Genomic DNA, 15,149 nt, shown 5'->3' with positions numbered 1-15,149 from the left:
ACCTCCTCCCAGCTGTACAAACACACTCAGGTGTTCAGACCCACTAGGTGGCACAGACACACCGCAGAAGCACTTTCTCAGCCCATCTTCTAAACCAAAATACAGGCAAATTCAGACTCTTACTCCTCCTTGCACTCATTCCCAATTGTTGTCTTTTTTGACCACTTATTGATTTGCTGTAGAATCGGAAGGTGCTCGGAGGGAAAGGAGGAGCGGGAAAATTGATTCACTATTTGTGAGGACCTTCCATGTGCAGAGAAGCATTTTGGTTTTGTCAGAGTAGAGAGCATTAAGTAAAACACAGCCCCTACCCAGTGAAATAGAGGTGACAAGAGCCCTGGGGACCAGTACAAGACAGAGTACAACACACTCCGTTGAAGAAACACAAGCTGCTGTGGGGTGCCCAGAAGGAAAGGGCCCCCACTGGTTGGGAGAGTAGAGCTCAGGAGGGGAAGAAGGACTTCATGCAGGAGATGGTATATGAGTGTTGAAGAACAGGTGAAATGTTAATGGGTAGAGATGAGGGCTTAAGCATCCCAGCAGGCAGAGGGAGAAGCATGTATAAAAGCAAAGAAGCAGGGGCGCCTGGGTGGCTCAGTCGTTAAGCATCTGCCTTCGGCTCAGGTCATGATCTCAGGGTCCTGGGATCGAGCCCCACATCGGGCTCCCTGCTCCTCGGGAAGCCTGCCTCTCCCTCTCCCACTCCCCCTGCTTGTGTTCCTTTTCTCGCTTTGTCTCTCTCTGTCAAATAAATAAATAAAATCTTTATACAAAAAAACAAAGAAGCAGAGAAGTATAGAAATTTTGTGAAAGTCTGTATTAGCTGGAGTGCAGGAGATGAGCAGGGGAATAAGAGAGAGAAAACTGGAAATATGAAGTAGGGCTGTATTTGGGAGGTCATGAGTTCAGGTGAGGGAAGTGTATTTAATTAGATTTGTATCAGGAGCAATTAAGATTATGCAGAGAAGTGCCATGAGAAGCGGCTCAACTTGGGGAAGAATAAGTGTCAACACTGTACAGGAAGGACTGGAGCCCACAGGAGAACATCATCAGGGGAGGAGGAGAGCTGAACTAGCATGCAAGCAGTCGACGTGGAAAAGAAGGATAGCCTTTAAAGATATTTAAGGGTAGAATCAATAGCATTTGATAACTGGATGTTGGAGTGAGGGATGGAAAGCAGACAAAAAACACTAAAAGAAATAGGGAAATAAGGATAAGGAACAATTTTGAGAAATAAAAATAAAAGATACATTTGACCATGAACATGGGGAGTCGGAGATGCAAGCAGGACACTTAGTGAAACCCTTCAGTGTAGAGCTCAAGATGGAAAAGGGGGTGCTGCTTTGCTTCCTTTATCAAGTGCGCGTTGAAGGCCTACCTATGACCCCAAAGGACTGGAGATATGGAGGTGAACAAGCAAGCCATGATCCCCGCCTTCATGGAGCTTGCAGTCTAGTGGAGGAGACAGATATTAAACACATACCCACTTCAGGTATCAATGAGAAGTTCTCATGGATAAAGGGATATTTAATCCAGAATCCGATGGATGAGTAAGAGCCGGCCCGGCAAAAAGGCAAGGGGAAAAGCATTTCTGGCATATGTCAAGGCCCCGATGGAGAATAAAATTGAAATGTTTAAGGAACCACAAGAAGATCCATGTGCTAAACGGGGAAGGAAAATTGTAAAATCGTCAGGTGATGTGTATCTCAAAGTAGTACATAGAAGAGTCAGAAGTAAGGCAATGCACTGAGGGAAAAGTATGGAGGACATCTTTTGGGCGTTACAACATCTGTGGTAGTTGTGGTGGCCATCCTCTGTTTCCTTAGCCCTACTCCCCAAAGGCATATGTCCCAGCTTAAATGCTATGACAACTCATTTTAGAATAAATCGAAGTAACCAAGCCACCACGTATACATAAAAATACCCAGAGTATCTTAAAACATAACATATGCTCGATAAATATTGTTTTAAAATTTACCTGTGTGGAAGGGACACCTATTTAAGGTAGAAACCTGCTTGAACGACCCTATTCATTCTTACCATTTATTACCAACCACAGGCTGAAACAGGTTAAAGAGGAATCGTATTTGTGCTACTTAAATTAATCCTGACATTGGTTTCTTTCTCACCTCTTGGCATAGCCTTGACACAGATTTGAACTATCCCATGATTTCAGCTGGGAGTTTTGGATTGTCATGTGACTACAAAGAGACTTTAACCAGGCTAATGTCTCCAGCTAGGAAGCTGATGTACTTCTTGGTTAACTTTTGGAAGGTCAATAACTTGCCATTCAAAGATTATTCCTGGAACACTGCATATGTTTTCAAGAATGGCACCGAGACTGAAGACTGTTTCTGGTAAGCAGGAGGCCCTTGCCATAGAGAGAAGCCACAGAATCCTGGCAGGTTATAATCAGACGCACCTTCCATCTATAAAAGCACTGGGAATGGACACCAGCCCACTTTCTTACACACATGAAAGCGAAGGGGCCAAAGGAAACAGTATAAATGTAATCAGCATGTATGATAGTTGCAACACTCTGGTTTTCAAAGTACTTTCACATTACTTTTATTGATTCCTTACAGTAAATCCTCTAAAGAAAAGAGAACAAGTACTATGATCTCCATTTTGCAGATAAGGACAATGAAAACCAGTGGTTACTGCTTTCACATTACTGTGCAAGATACAATACCAGAGAATATGCATTCTGCCAACACCTACCACTAGTTAGAAATAATTTTTCTCTCTCAGTTTTTCAGAGGACTAAGTGGGGTGGGAGGAGAATGGGACATTGGTCACCATGGCTAAAATAAAATTACAAGGTTCACACAACTCCAGAAGAGGTAGCAGAGAGAATCTTCTGGTTGGGTTACCGCCTGCACCACCAGGATGCTGCTTAGCTCTGCAGTCTCTTTCCACCCAAGTATGCAAAAGACTCAGGGTACCACTGCAACACGCATCTAGGGAATGGCAAGAATCAACCCTAAGGTCTTGTCCTAGAAACTTTGGGGTGAACTTAGAACCCACAGAAGTCCATTTCACTGGGAGGATAAAAGATTCCTATTAACTCTGAATTTTTTTACTATAAACTCAAAGGTTTCAACTTATCTGTGATAATGGGGTTTATAGAGCAGAGTGGCCTTCCTCCTGCATATAGCAGGAAGCCATTATAAGGGACCTGCCAAATGTCTACCATTTGTATAGATACATGAAGATTCCCTAAAACTTCTCCTATACTTTTACTAAACTAGATGTCCGCAATCCAGACCACTGATATCATCGTGTGTATCATCTGTTGTGTTGATAGTGGAAATGAATTTTAGATGAACAAGTTCCAGGAAAGATCTGTAAACAAGGAGCAAACAACATGGAAGGCCATGAAGAAACTAAGCTGGTTTCTTAGAGTTTCTCTTTTATCTGCTCTAGGTACCTCAATGCTCTGGAGGCTGGAGTGTCCTATTTTTCTCAGGAACTTAGCTTCAAGGGAACATTGAGGGGAAATGACCAGTTTCAGGATATCTTAATGAACCAGAACAGGAAAAGCAACGGTAAGGAGACATGGAGATAATTTTTTGCCAACTTCTTCCTCACAACTACCACGTTTTTATGAGTTGTTTTGACAGATCTACCACCACAGAGCTGTCATCATTGCCTCCGTATATTTTGTTCACTTGGGGAGATCTAGAGTTGCATGCAACTCCATCAGATTGTTCTTCCTGTTGATTAAAACCTTATCCTATGAGAGAAAGGAGAAAGGTAATTAAACATAATGTGAAAGTAATGATGAAAACCTAGCCTTCATAAATCAAAATATCATGACCCACCATCCATAAACTGCTTTTTAAGTTGACCTCAGCGCAAGCTGTTATTGGATTTGTGACTAATCCTCACACATTCTGAGCCCTGGTCCCATGATGACCAAGAGGATATGTTTATTGATATCTGGCCTCAATTAAAATTACAAGGTTAGCAGATCATCTCACTTTCCTCTGTCCCTGTATCTCACAGGCCCAGTGATCTCCCAGTTATAAGTCAAGTATGGGATAAAATCATCCTTACTATGTCATGAGGTGATTTGTTTCACTTTTCAAGGATTCTCTTTACAAATAAGAATATATCAGGAGTAAAGGAATCAATAGTGGATCTTTCCTATGAGGGAAGGTGCTTGCTTGGCAGGAATTCCTAGTATGACTCAAATCATCATCTGTCATTATTAAGCATTTCCCATATTAAGAACCTTCCATGTACAAAACATTGCCAAGATGTGGGGAGAAAAAGAAGTATAAGTGTCCCTTAAAAGAAGTATTCATGTCCCTAAGCTGCTTTTTACAATTCAATTGAACAACATAGTATATAAAAAGATCCAATGAAGTGTCCCCCAACTCCTTTTTCTCATAGCCATGCATTTGAAAAATCTGGTGGTGAAGAGTAGTAAAGCTCACAGAATCAGATTGGACTCTGCCACTGAAATCCCTAAGACTGAGTTCTGAGTTAAGAGGCTACAAACAAAGCCCAAGGAAAGTTGCTTAGGAACACTACATAAATTCTCACATTCACTTGACTATATCTTTTTCAACCACTTCACAATTGGTAAGGTGCACTTCACTTATGAATGAAAATAGTTTCTGTAACTACTCCAACCTGGTAAAATGGAATAAACACCGAACCGGATTCATAAACTTGAAAATTAGGGCTCCGCCATCGACTCATTTTTAACCTTTGACATCTTGGCTTCCGGTCTCCTTAACTCAATAAAATTAAGGGAATGGACCAGAGGATTCTCTTTAAGATCCTACACAGCTCTACTCTGACTCTACACCTGTAAACAAAACAAAACTAAACTAAACTAAAAGCAGAAGACAGAGTAATTGAAGAATTGACATTCATCTTAAAACATAAATGTAGCATGGACACACTGGGTTCATATTCAGGTATCTGGTTCCCACCTGTTTGTATGTAGACCGTTGTGTATTTCCCTCCTTGTCTTGTTCTCTCTCCTCCAGTGATTGTTATGTGTGGTACACCAAGCGTCATCGGCAACCTCAAGGGGGACAGGGCAGTGGCTGAAGACACTGTGATTATTCTAGTGGATCTATTCAAGTACGTACAATATTTGAAAGAACTCTCCTCTTTTCAGAAAAGAAAGACTCCCAGGATTTCCAGAAGATGCATTCTCTTTTCTCTTGCTTCGCACAGACTCACATAGGGTTCAGTATGATAATATTTTAATCAATGTTTTATTCTTTCATCACACCCTCATTTTTATTTAATTAATTGTAGCCTTAGCAGACATGCCTACCTTTGACATCATTATCATGTCTAAAACAGAATTGTTATGACCCATTAAACCCACATGTCCATCCATCTACAGGGACCCTGGTCTCCAGCCTGATTTTAAGGTATTTTTCTAGGCAGTGATAAATCAACTAACAACCCAATAGCATTATTTTTGAGACTGGGGGCCATATCTGTGCCTTCTATCGCTAATGGCCTTTGATCCAAGATGATTTTTCCTTTGCCACCTTTGGTAAGAAGAAAGTTCTAGTTAAATGAGTTTGTTTTTTGGCCCTCTGTGGTACAATCACAGTGGTGATTTTATCCTCTGTAATTCTCTGGAACTAAGGGAGAAAATTCTGGAGAATACAAACTCCTTCCCTTCCTTCCTTCCTTCCTTCTTTCCTTCCTTCCTTCCTTCCTTCCTTCCTTCCTTCCTTCCTTCCTTCTTTCCTCTCTCTTTTTTTCCTTATAATTCAATTTTTATTTTTTTAAATTAGAGTATAATTAACAGTGTTAAATTTTACCACTCATCTTCTAATATGGTTGGAGACCCCACAAACCATACCAAGCTAGTATCTGAGTCAGAGTAAGCGTATAGAACGTGTCGCTGGTGCACCTGTGCCCCTTGCCCCATCAGCTAGATCCTACGACCTCAATTATCTGACTACATCATTAATCATTACCCGTCTGTACTCAGACGGGATACTGTTACTGCACTGATATCTCCCATATTTGCCTAGTCATTTCACCCACACTCTATGTACTTGTCACAGTGTTAAGAGGAATAAAGCACAGGAACTGCAGGCCTATTTGACTAGGCCTTCATGAAGATAATCTAATCAATCAACTTAGCCTTTTAGCTGCAAAATACAGGAAAGAGGACAAAGTTCTCAATATTTCATTCCTACAACCACATTGACAGCTGCTTTCAATAGTTACTTTGCCCTCTGGCAGGAGTCCTCAGTGTAGCCAGGTTGGTGTAATCTTACTTACTTAGCAAATCCTCAACCAACTGCCAAAGTGTTAGCATTCCTTTGTCACTGTTCTCAAAGGACACCTGGCTATGTTTGGGGAAGATCATGAGATTCATTTGAAAGTTGACATTAACTGGGTTTCAAATTCTAATTCTGACACTTCGGTTCATTTGACTTTTTTTTTTTTTTTTGACAGTTGATTAATTTCTTTTATTTCTTGGGTTTCCCAAATCACACCTTCTCAGTTAAACAGTTTTTTAAAAAGCTATTCATCTGGGGTTCATTTGACTCTTGGGTGTTACTTAGAATCTTGAGATTAAAACTTCTCTTTTGTAAAATGAGAATAAAGAGGCCCACTTCATAGGAGTGCTTTTAGGATTAGATGTGATAATATGAGCAAACTATTCAACCTAGTCCTCAGGGCATAGATGTGTTCACCTACTGTTTGAATAGTAAATGATGGTTATCCTAGTGATAGCAGTTCAAACATGTTAGATTCGTTGCATATTAAAACACTCAAATGATTTGGAAGTTTAGAAACTCTATGACTTGCAGCACAATCTTAGACGGTATTGAAGGTCCGCAATGGGCCAACTATCACCTAGGATTGAGGATACACAATGAATACACTAATGTCAAGGAGCTTACAGTGTTAGAGAAAATGTTTAGTCTTTTCATACTTAGTTTCACCATAAATTTAATTCATAAAATTTCTCTGTATCCTATCCCAATATATCTAAACTATTATGAGCTCATAAAGAAAAGAAAGTTTCTGCGTATAAACAAAAAGTCAGTAAGCCTTGAAAGCAAGCATTAGCTCACATGTCCAGAGCCCAAAAAAACCTCCCTCAAAGAAGTCTCTGTGATCTGATCTTCCTTTCCGCTCATGGATGTGAACCACAGCCCTCTTACTCAACTTAGCATCTTATATGACAATAAACCTATCTGGGGAAGTAGAAGGTTTTCCAGGTTACTGGAAAAAAAAAAAAAGATGTTTTCAACTATTTCAACACCTAGAAGGTGTTACTGGTGCACCTGTGCCCCTTGCCCCATCAGCTAGATCATACGACCTCAATTATGTGACTACATCATTAATCATTACCCGTCTGTACTCAGACGGGATACTGTTACTGCACTGATATCTCCCATATTTGCCTAGCCATTTCACCCACACTCTATGAGGTTTGTGGGAATTGCAGAAGCTCCATGTGATTTTTGGAGGAATAAATTTTCATGAGGAATTTGTGCTTTTATTACAGTAACCACTACTTCATGGAAAATGTCACAGCCCCTGACTATATGAAAAATGTCCTTGTGCTGACATTGCCTCCTGGGAATTCCACCTCCATTAGCTCTTTCTCCAAGGGTTTATCAGAGGTAAGTTTCATGGTTATGTACTACTCTTTTCTTTGTCAAGGGTAAGATATTATTCTCCTATGTAGGACCCAAATTCTAAAATAACAATTGTTTTTTTACTCCCATTCACTAAACAAATGTTAACTGAGACCAACTATGTGCAAGGTTACTGATATTAAAATTCTTACTATAGGTCACCGTGCTGGGCTCTGGACCAACACAGCAATGCACGCTCTGTTACATCGGAATGGAAGTGACAATATGGGAAGACAGGAAGAAGCCCCGCTAATTTAGGGAGGGTAGAAACTAAACAATGTAAAAAAAATGAAGTTCCTTACACCCTAAAGCAACTTTCTGCTGTCACAGATATCAAAATTCTACCTTAGAGATATATATTCCTAGGTTAAGACAACTGTCCCCTATTATAATTAAGTTGACCATTGTTTAAATTTGTCCACGAGAGTCTTAGCATCATATCTGGTTTAGCATTTATCCCAGAAAAAAGAACCTCTAACTGGACATTAAATCCTGGCCACCCTATTATAATGCAGGGACCCCTGACCCTAATACCACCTTGGGCTTTGTCAGCACCTTAGTGTGACTAAATTCATCAAATGTATTCTGCCCTCAGAGTCAGTTGAGAGCAGGTTTGGACTGGGAAGAGGAGGGAAGGAGCAGTCCTGAAGACCGTGACCAACCTTGGGATGGCAAGCCAGGCCCAAAGAGCTATAAGGGAAGTTGGGTACTTTGGGGAGTATCACAGTTTTTTCCCAGACTAGCAGTTCTAAACCCTCTGTTTTACAACCCTGCCAAAATTAGGAGCTGTAACCATTTTTGGGGTTGGGACTTAACTGGATTCTTTTGGTTTCATGAAATGATGATTTCAGCAAAAGACACTGAAACCAATGAGAGGCGTTTTCTTTTTTCTTTTTATATTTTTAGCAAATATACTTCTGGGTGTAATATTCAGATATCACTCGCCCAGCTGCTAGGCTCTGGCAAAAGTGTGATTCTTCACAGCTGGACGTTCTAAAATGCCCAAGCTGACAGAATTTACTTGGTCTCAGGGGGCCTAAGACTTTTAATCCACAGCCCAACTCTGTGAAGACCACCATGCAAGACGGTCAAGAACCGTCTTCAAAGCAAGTTCAATGGTATCATCCAATCAACTCTCTTCCTGCCCTATTCAGGGTGCTGAAGGGCAGAGAGTTGTTTTTACTGTTGTTCTCTTTTACTCTTTGTGAAAACATTACACTACAAGCAAACATTTTTTTCTATATAAAATCTCACAAGAATTATGACAATGCTGCATGCTGTTCTTCCTGGTTGAAATAATAGATTTCGCCATCATGGGAAGAAAGTATAATTGCTTTTAGTTACTTCTCTAAGGATAGTGTTCCAGGTTTATTGATTGCCAAGGAAAGGCAGAATTTTGACACAAGGCTAATAAAAGAGCCCTGGCTCAAGGACATATTTTCCAAAAGACTTCTTTAATACCATCCCTACAATTCTCCTAACATCCCTTTACCTTTCCAGTTACTCTGCAGACCCCAAGAATGTTTTGCTCCAGGCTCAAGACCAGAATCTCTTTTTGGGAACTCATTTTAAGATTTTTCTTTCTCATTCAGGCAAAAAATAACTTTGCTCTTGCCTACTTGGATGGAATCTTGCTCTTTGGACACATACTGAAGACATTTCTTGAGAATGGAGAATCTGTTACCACCCCCAAATTTGCTCAGGCCTTCAGGAACCTCACTTTTGAAGGTACTGGTTTCCTAAGAGCAAACAACAACAGCAACAAAACTTAACTAACACTTTCTACAGAAAGCTAAAGACATTTGGGCTTTGTGGATGGACTTTGGGAAGCAAAGAGGGGGGTTGGCCGTAGATAGAGCCACAGCTAAATATCTTCAAACTCACTTGGAGGCAAATACCATTGCATACATTTGAGGGTTGCTGTTAGCGATATCTGGACCCCAGTTTATGCTTTAGGATTTCAGAATCTGTCCATATCAAAGAAAGAGCACATGGCTTGGACTTTGTACTTTGAACAAACTCATCACAGGGCATTTGGGGCGGCGATGTCCTGACTGTGCTTGGAGACTAGCAAGAAGAGAAATCTCTGCAGTTTGGTTTTGGTCCTTCCATATCTCCTTTCTATCCTTTAGGGATCTGGGACCCTGTGTTACCCCTCAAACTACCAGAACCTCTCATAACAATATCATCCCAAGGTTCCCAACATATGTTCCTGAGTGTGAAGTATGGTATCTTACTGTAATTTTGATTTGCCTCTCCCTAATGAATAGCAATATCAAGCACCTTTTCATGTGCTTATAGGCTATTTGTATATGTTCTTTAGAAAATGTCTCTTCAAGCCTTTGCCCCTTTTTGAATTGTTTGGGTTTTTGTCTGGATATTATTGGCTGATCAGATATATGATTTGCAAATATTTTCTCCTATTTTGTGAGTTGCCTTTTTACTCTGTTGATAATGTCTTCATGCACAAAGTTTTTAAATCTTCATGAAGTCCAGTTTGCCTATTTTTTCACTGGTTGCCTCTGCCTTTAGTATCATATCCAAGAAATCACTGCAAAATCCAATATCATAAAGCTTTTGCTCTGTGTTTTTTTCTAAAAGTTTTATACTTGTAGGTTTACATTTAGGTCATGATTGCATTTTGAGCTATGTGGATATTGAATTTTTCCAGCACCATTTGTTAAAGACTCTCTTTTCCCCCAGTGAATGGTCTTGTCAGGCTTAGAGAAAATCGTCTGACCATATATATAAGGGCTGATTTCGGGACATCCTATTTTATTCCATTTGTATATACATCTGACTTTATGCCAGTACCATACTGTTTTGATTACTATAGCTTTTTAGCAAGTTTTGAAATTAAGAAGTGAGTCCTTCAGCTTTGTTCTTCTTTTTCAAGATTGTCTTGGTTATTTTTGGGTTTTTTGAGATTCCATATGAATTTTAAGATGGCTTTTCCTATTTCTGCAAAAAAAATAATTTTTTTGACAGAGATTGTGTTAAATCTGTGGACTGCTTTGGGTAATATAGATTTCTTGATGATGTTAAGTGTCCCAGTACATAAACATGGGAGGTTTCCATTTATTTATATCTTCTCCAATTTCCTGCAGAAAAGCTTTGTAGTTTTTTTTGTACAAGTCTTTCATCTTGGCTAAGTCAGTTCTCAAATCTTTTATTCTTTTTGATGCTATCATAAATGGAATTGTATTCTTTTTATTGAAATATAGTTGACACACAATGTCACCTTAGTTTCAGCTATATAACGTAGTGATTCCACAGTCTGTACTTTATCCTATGCCCACCACAGGTGTACCTATCATCTGTCACCATAAAACCCTATTACAGTACCATTGACTATGTTCCCTATACCTTTGACTATACATTGATTCTACTTCCTCTACCTTTTATCCCCATGACTTATTCATTCCATAAATGGAGACCTGTAACTACCACTGGAATTGTACTCTTAACATCCTTTTCTGAATGTTCATTGTTAGTCTATAGAAATGCAACTGATATTTGAGTGTTGACTTTGTATCCTGCCACTTTGCTGACCTCTTTTTTGGTGGAATCTTGAGAATTTTCAACATGTAAGATCATATCAGCTGTGAATTTTACTTCTTCCTTTCCAATTTGGATACCTTTTATTTTTTTCTTGCCTAAGTGCTCTGGCTAGGTATTCCAGTATTATGTTTAATAAAAGTTCCTTGCCTTGTTCCTGATCTTAGAGGAAAAACTTTTAGTCTTTCACCATTAAGTATGATGTTTGCTATGGGTTATCCATAGACGGATTTTATTATGTTGAGCTAGTTTCCTTCTGTTCCTAGTTTGTTGTGTTTTATCACGAAAGCATATTGAATTTTGTAAAAAGCTTTCTCTTCATCAAATTGAAAAGATCATGCATTTTTTCCTTCATTCTTTTAATGTGGTATATTATATTTATCAACTTTTATATGTTGAACTATTCTTGCATTCCAGGAATAAATCTCTCTTGGTCATGATGAATACTTCTTTTAATATGCTGCTAAATTCTGTTTGCCAGTATTTTGTTGAAGACTTTCATATCAGTGTTTATTAGGGATATTGATGTGTAGTTTTCTTAGGGTCATTTTCTGGCTTTGGTATCAGAGTAATTCTGGCCATATAGAATGAATTCGGGAATGTTTCCTCCTCTTCAGGTTTTTTTGAAAAGTTTGAGAAGGATTGGTGTTAATTATTCTTTAAATATCTGTAGAGGGGCGCCTGGGTGTTGTAGTCAGTTGAGTGTCCAACTCTTGGTTTCAGCTCAGGTTGTGATCTATTCCTCTATTCCTTACTTCTGTCTTATTATTCTATCCATTATTGAAAGTGGAGTATTGAAATTTTCTTTTTTTTATTTTAAGATTTTATTTATTTATTTGACAGAGACACAGCGAGAGAAGGAACACAAGCAGGGGGAGTGGGAGAGGGAGAAGCAGGCTCCCCGCGGAGCAGGGAGCCTGATGCGGGGCTCGCCTCGATCCCAGGACCCTGGGGTCATGACCTGAGCCGAAGGCAGACGCTTAAGAACTGAGCCACCCAGGCACCAGGAGTATTGAAATTTTCAACTATTATTGTAGAACTGTCCATTTCTCTGTTCAATTCTATCAATTTTTGCTTCATATATTTTGGTAGTCTGCTATTAGGTGCATAAATGTTTATAATTGTTATATCTTCTTGCTGTATTGAAACTTTTATTAATATATAGTGTCCTTTTTTGTCTCTTGTAAACTTTTTTGATTTAAAATCTATTTTGGAGGTGCCTGGGTGGCTCAGTCGGTTAAGCATCCAACTCTTGATTTCAGCTAAGGTCCTGATCTCATGAGTTGTGAGATCGAGCCCCACGTCAGGCTCCACGCTCAGCAGGGGGTCTGCTTGAAGATTCTTTCCCTCTGCCCCTCCCCCCACTTGCATGCGCACTCTCTCTCTAAAATAAATAAATAAATCTTAAAAAAAATAAAGTCTCTTTTGTCTGATACTAGCGTATGCATATACTACTCTCTTTCAGTCACTCTCTTTTAGTTGCTATTTGCACAGAATATCCTTTTCCATCCTTTTCTCTTTCAACCTATTTGTGTTTTTAAACCTACAGTGGATCTCTTATAGATATCATATAGAATCATTTTTTTAAAATACAATCTCCTAATCTCTATCCTTGATTGGAGAATTTAATCTATTTTATATTTAAAATAATTACTGATAGGGGAGATTTACTTTTATCATTTTGCTCTTTGTTGTCTATTGTCTTACAGCTTTTTGTCTCTGATTTTCTACATTATTGTCTTCTTTTGTGTGTAGTTGATTTATTTTGTAGTGAAATGTTTGAATTCCTGTCTTATTGTTTTGTTTATATTCTTTAACTATTTTCTTTGTAGTTACTATGGATATTATAGTTAACACCCTAAGGTTATTACATTCTAATTTGACTTTATACCAGTTTAACTTCAATAATATCTGAAAACTGTACTCCTTTAATACTTCCATATACACCTCTTTCAGACATTGACGCAAATTGATGCAAAATTGCATCTTTATATGTGTGTGTCCAAAAACAAACTAATGATGTTTTAAATATTAGTCTCTTAAATTATGCCAAAAACAAAATGTAAGGTTACAAACCAAAGTTACAATAATACTAGTTTTTAGACTAGTTTTTAAAAACACATTCATCTCTTAAATCATGTAGAAAACAAAAATTGGAATTACACACCATTGTTATATTAATGTTAGATGTTAATAACTGCCCATGTATTTGCCTTTACTGAGATCTTTATTTCTTCATATGGCTTCAAGTTATTGTCCCGTGTCCTTTCACTTCAACCTATAGGACTACCTTTAGCATTTCTTGCAGGGCAAGTTCTGGTGGTTACAAACTCAGCTTTTGTTTATCTTGGAATGTCTTACTTTCCCCCTCACTTTTGACAGACAGGTTCACTGGATAAAGAATTCTTAGATGAAAGTGTTCCTTTTGGCATTTTGAGTATATCAGGCCAGTGCCTTCTGGATTCAAAAACTTCTAATGAGAAGCCTGCTAAAAATCTTATTGAGTATCTTTTACATGTGACAAATCACTTCTCTCTTGCTGCTTTCAAAATTCTGTCTTTTTTTTTTTTTTTTTTACTTAAATTCAATTTAATTAGCATATAGTGTATTATTAGTTTCAGAGGTGGAATTCGGTGATTCGTCAGTTGCATACAACACCCAGTGCTAGTTATTTCAAATGCCCTCCTTAATGCCCATCACCCAGTTACCCATCACTCCACCCACCTCCCCTCCAGCAACCCTCAGTGTGTTTCCTATAGTTAAGAGTCTCTTATGGTTTGACTCCTTCTCAGTTTTCGTCTTATTTTATTTTTCCTTCCCTTCCCCAATGTTCATCTGTTTTGTTTCTTAAATTCCACATATGAGTGAAATCATATGGTATTTCTCTTTCTCTGACTGACTTATTTCACTTAACATAATACCCTCTAGTTCCACCCACATTGTTGCAAATGGCAAGTTTTCATTCTTTTTGATGTCTGGCTTTTGGCAGTTTGATTAGAATGTGTCTCAGTGTGGATCTCTTTGAATTCATCCTACTGGAGTTTGTTGAACTTCTTGGATATTTATATTCATGTATTTCATCAAATTTGAGAATTTTTGGCCATTATTTCTTCAGATATTCTCTCTACCCCTTTCTCTCTTCTTCTTCTTCTGGGACTTCCACAGTGCATATGGTGGTCTGCTTGATGGTGTTACAGAGGCTCTGTTCACTTCACCTTTTTTTCTGTTCCTCAGACTTGATAATTTCCATTGTCCTATCTTCAAGTTCAGTGATTCTTTCTTCTGCCTGCTCAGATCTGCCTCTGAATCTCCCTAGTGAATTTTTCATTTCAGCTATTGTATTTTTCAGTTCTAGAATTTCCTCTTGGTTTCCTTTTTAGATTTTCCCTCTCTTTATTGATATTTCCCTTTTGTTCATACATCATTTTCCTTACTTTATCTATCTCTTCTTTTAGTTCTTTGAGCATCTTTAAGACAGCTGTTTTAAAGCCTTTGTCTATTAGATCCACCATCAGGTCTTTTTCAGGGATAATTTCTGTTGGTTTATTCCTTTTTTCTTTTGATTGGGTGACACTTTCCTGTTTCCTTGTCTGCCTTGTGATATTTTTGTTGAAAACTAGATATTTGAATTCTAATAATTTGAATCTAATAATCCTATAAATCACATGGTAAATGGGGAATTTTTACTAGTTTAGTACATATTCTTAGCAAAAACTTTTCACTAATAATTAGATTCAATTGGCTGATTATATTTTCATCTTAACTGCAATGCAAAAATTTTCTCTTCTAACTAAATACTAAATAGCATCTCTCTTAAAAATATCCATCAGAGATCTCAGGGCCAAGAGCCAATGGATATTCCCTCTGATTAGCTCATTAAGATAATTTTTCAGTAAAATAGAGCAATTTGAACCTATTTTATACCGTCTGTAAGAATCTAACTGGTTT

The 15,149-nt window shown here is 38.3% G+C and overlaps 1 protein-coding gene and 1 long non-coding RNA gene across 4 annotated transcripts in view; one reads left to right on the top strand and one right to left on the bottom strand.

Annotated features, from left to right (window-relative positions):
• The window catches only part of GUCY2C (guanylate cyclase 2C), a 121,507-nt gene that overhangs the window by 58,830 nt on the left and 47,528 nt on the right, over window positions 1-15,149 (top strand). For all 3 annotated transcript variants that reach the window (XM_078075645.1, XM_078075643.1, XM_078075644.1), the window contains 5 exons: window positions 2,142-2,357; window positions 3,427-3,548; window positions 5,004-5,100; window positions 7,511-7,628; window positions 9,236-9,371. In XM_078075645.1, the coding sequence (XP_077931771.1) occupies window positions 2,142-2,357; window positions 3,427-3,548; window positions 5,004-5,100; window positions 7,511-7,628; window positions 9,236-9,371 (689 nt within the window). The remainder of the gene's footprint in view (window positions 1-2,141; window positions 2,358-3,426; window positions 3,549-5,003; window positions 5,101-7,510; window positions 7,629-9,235; window positions 9,372-15,149) is intronic.
• LOC118536727 (uncharacterized) overlaps window positions 2,672-15,149 on the bottom strand; it is a 41,488-nt gene continuing 29,010 nt past the window's right edge. The window contains exons 9-10 of the long non-coding RNA XR_013449091.1: window positions 4,947-5,041; window positions 2,672-3,736 (exon numbers count right to left, since the gene is read on the bottom strand). This is a non-coding gene — a long non-coding RNA (uncharacterized LOC118536727). The remainder of the gene's footprint in view (window positions 3,737-4,946; window positions 5,042-15,149) is intronic.

Source organism: Halichoerus grypus, chromosome 6, assembly GCF_964656455.1.
Source record: "Halichoerus grypus chromosome 6, mHalGry1.hap1.1, whole genome shotgun sequence".
NCBI classification, from domain to species: domain Eukaryota; kingdom Metazoa; phylum Chordata; class Mammalia; order Carnivora; family Phocidae; genus Halichoerus; species Halichoerus grypus.
Note: the sequence above shows the minus strand (reverse complement) of the source record. Positions and strands in the feature narration are given on the sequence as shown.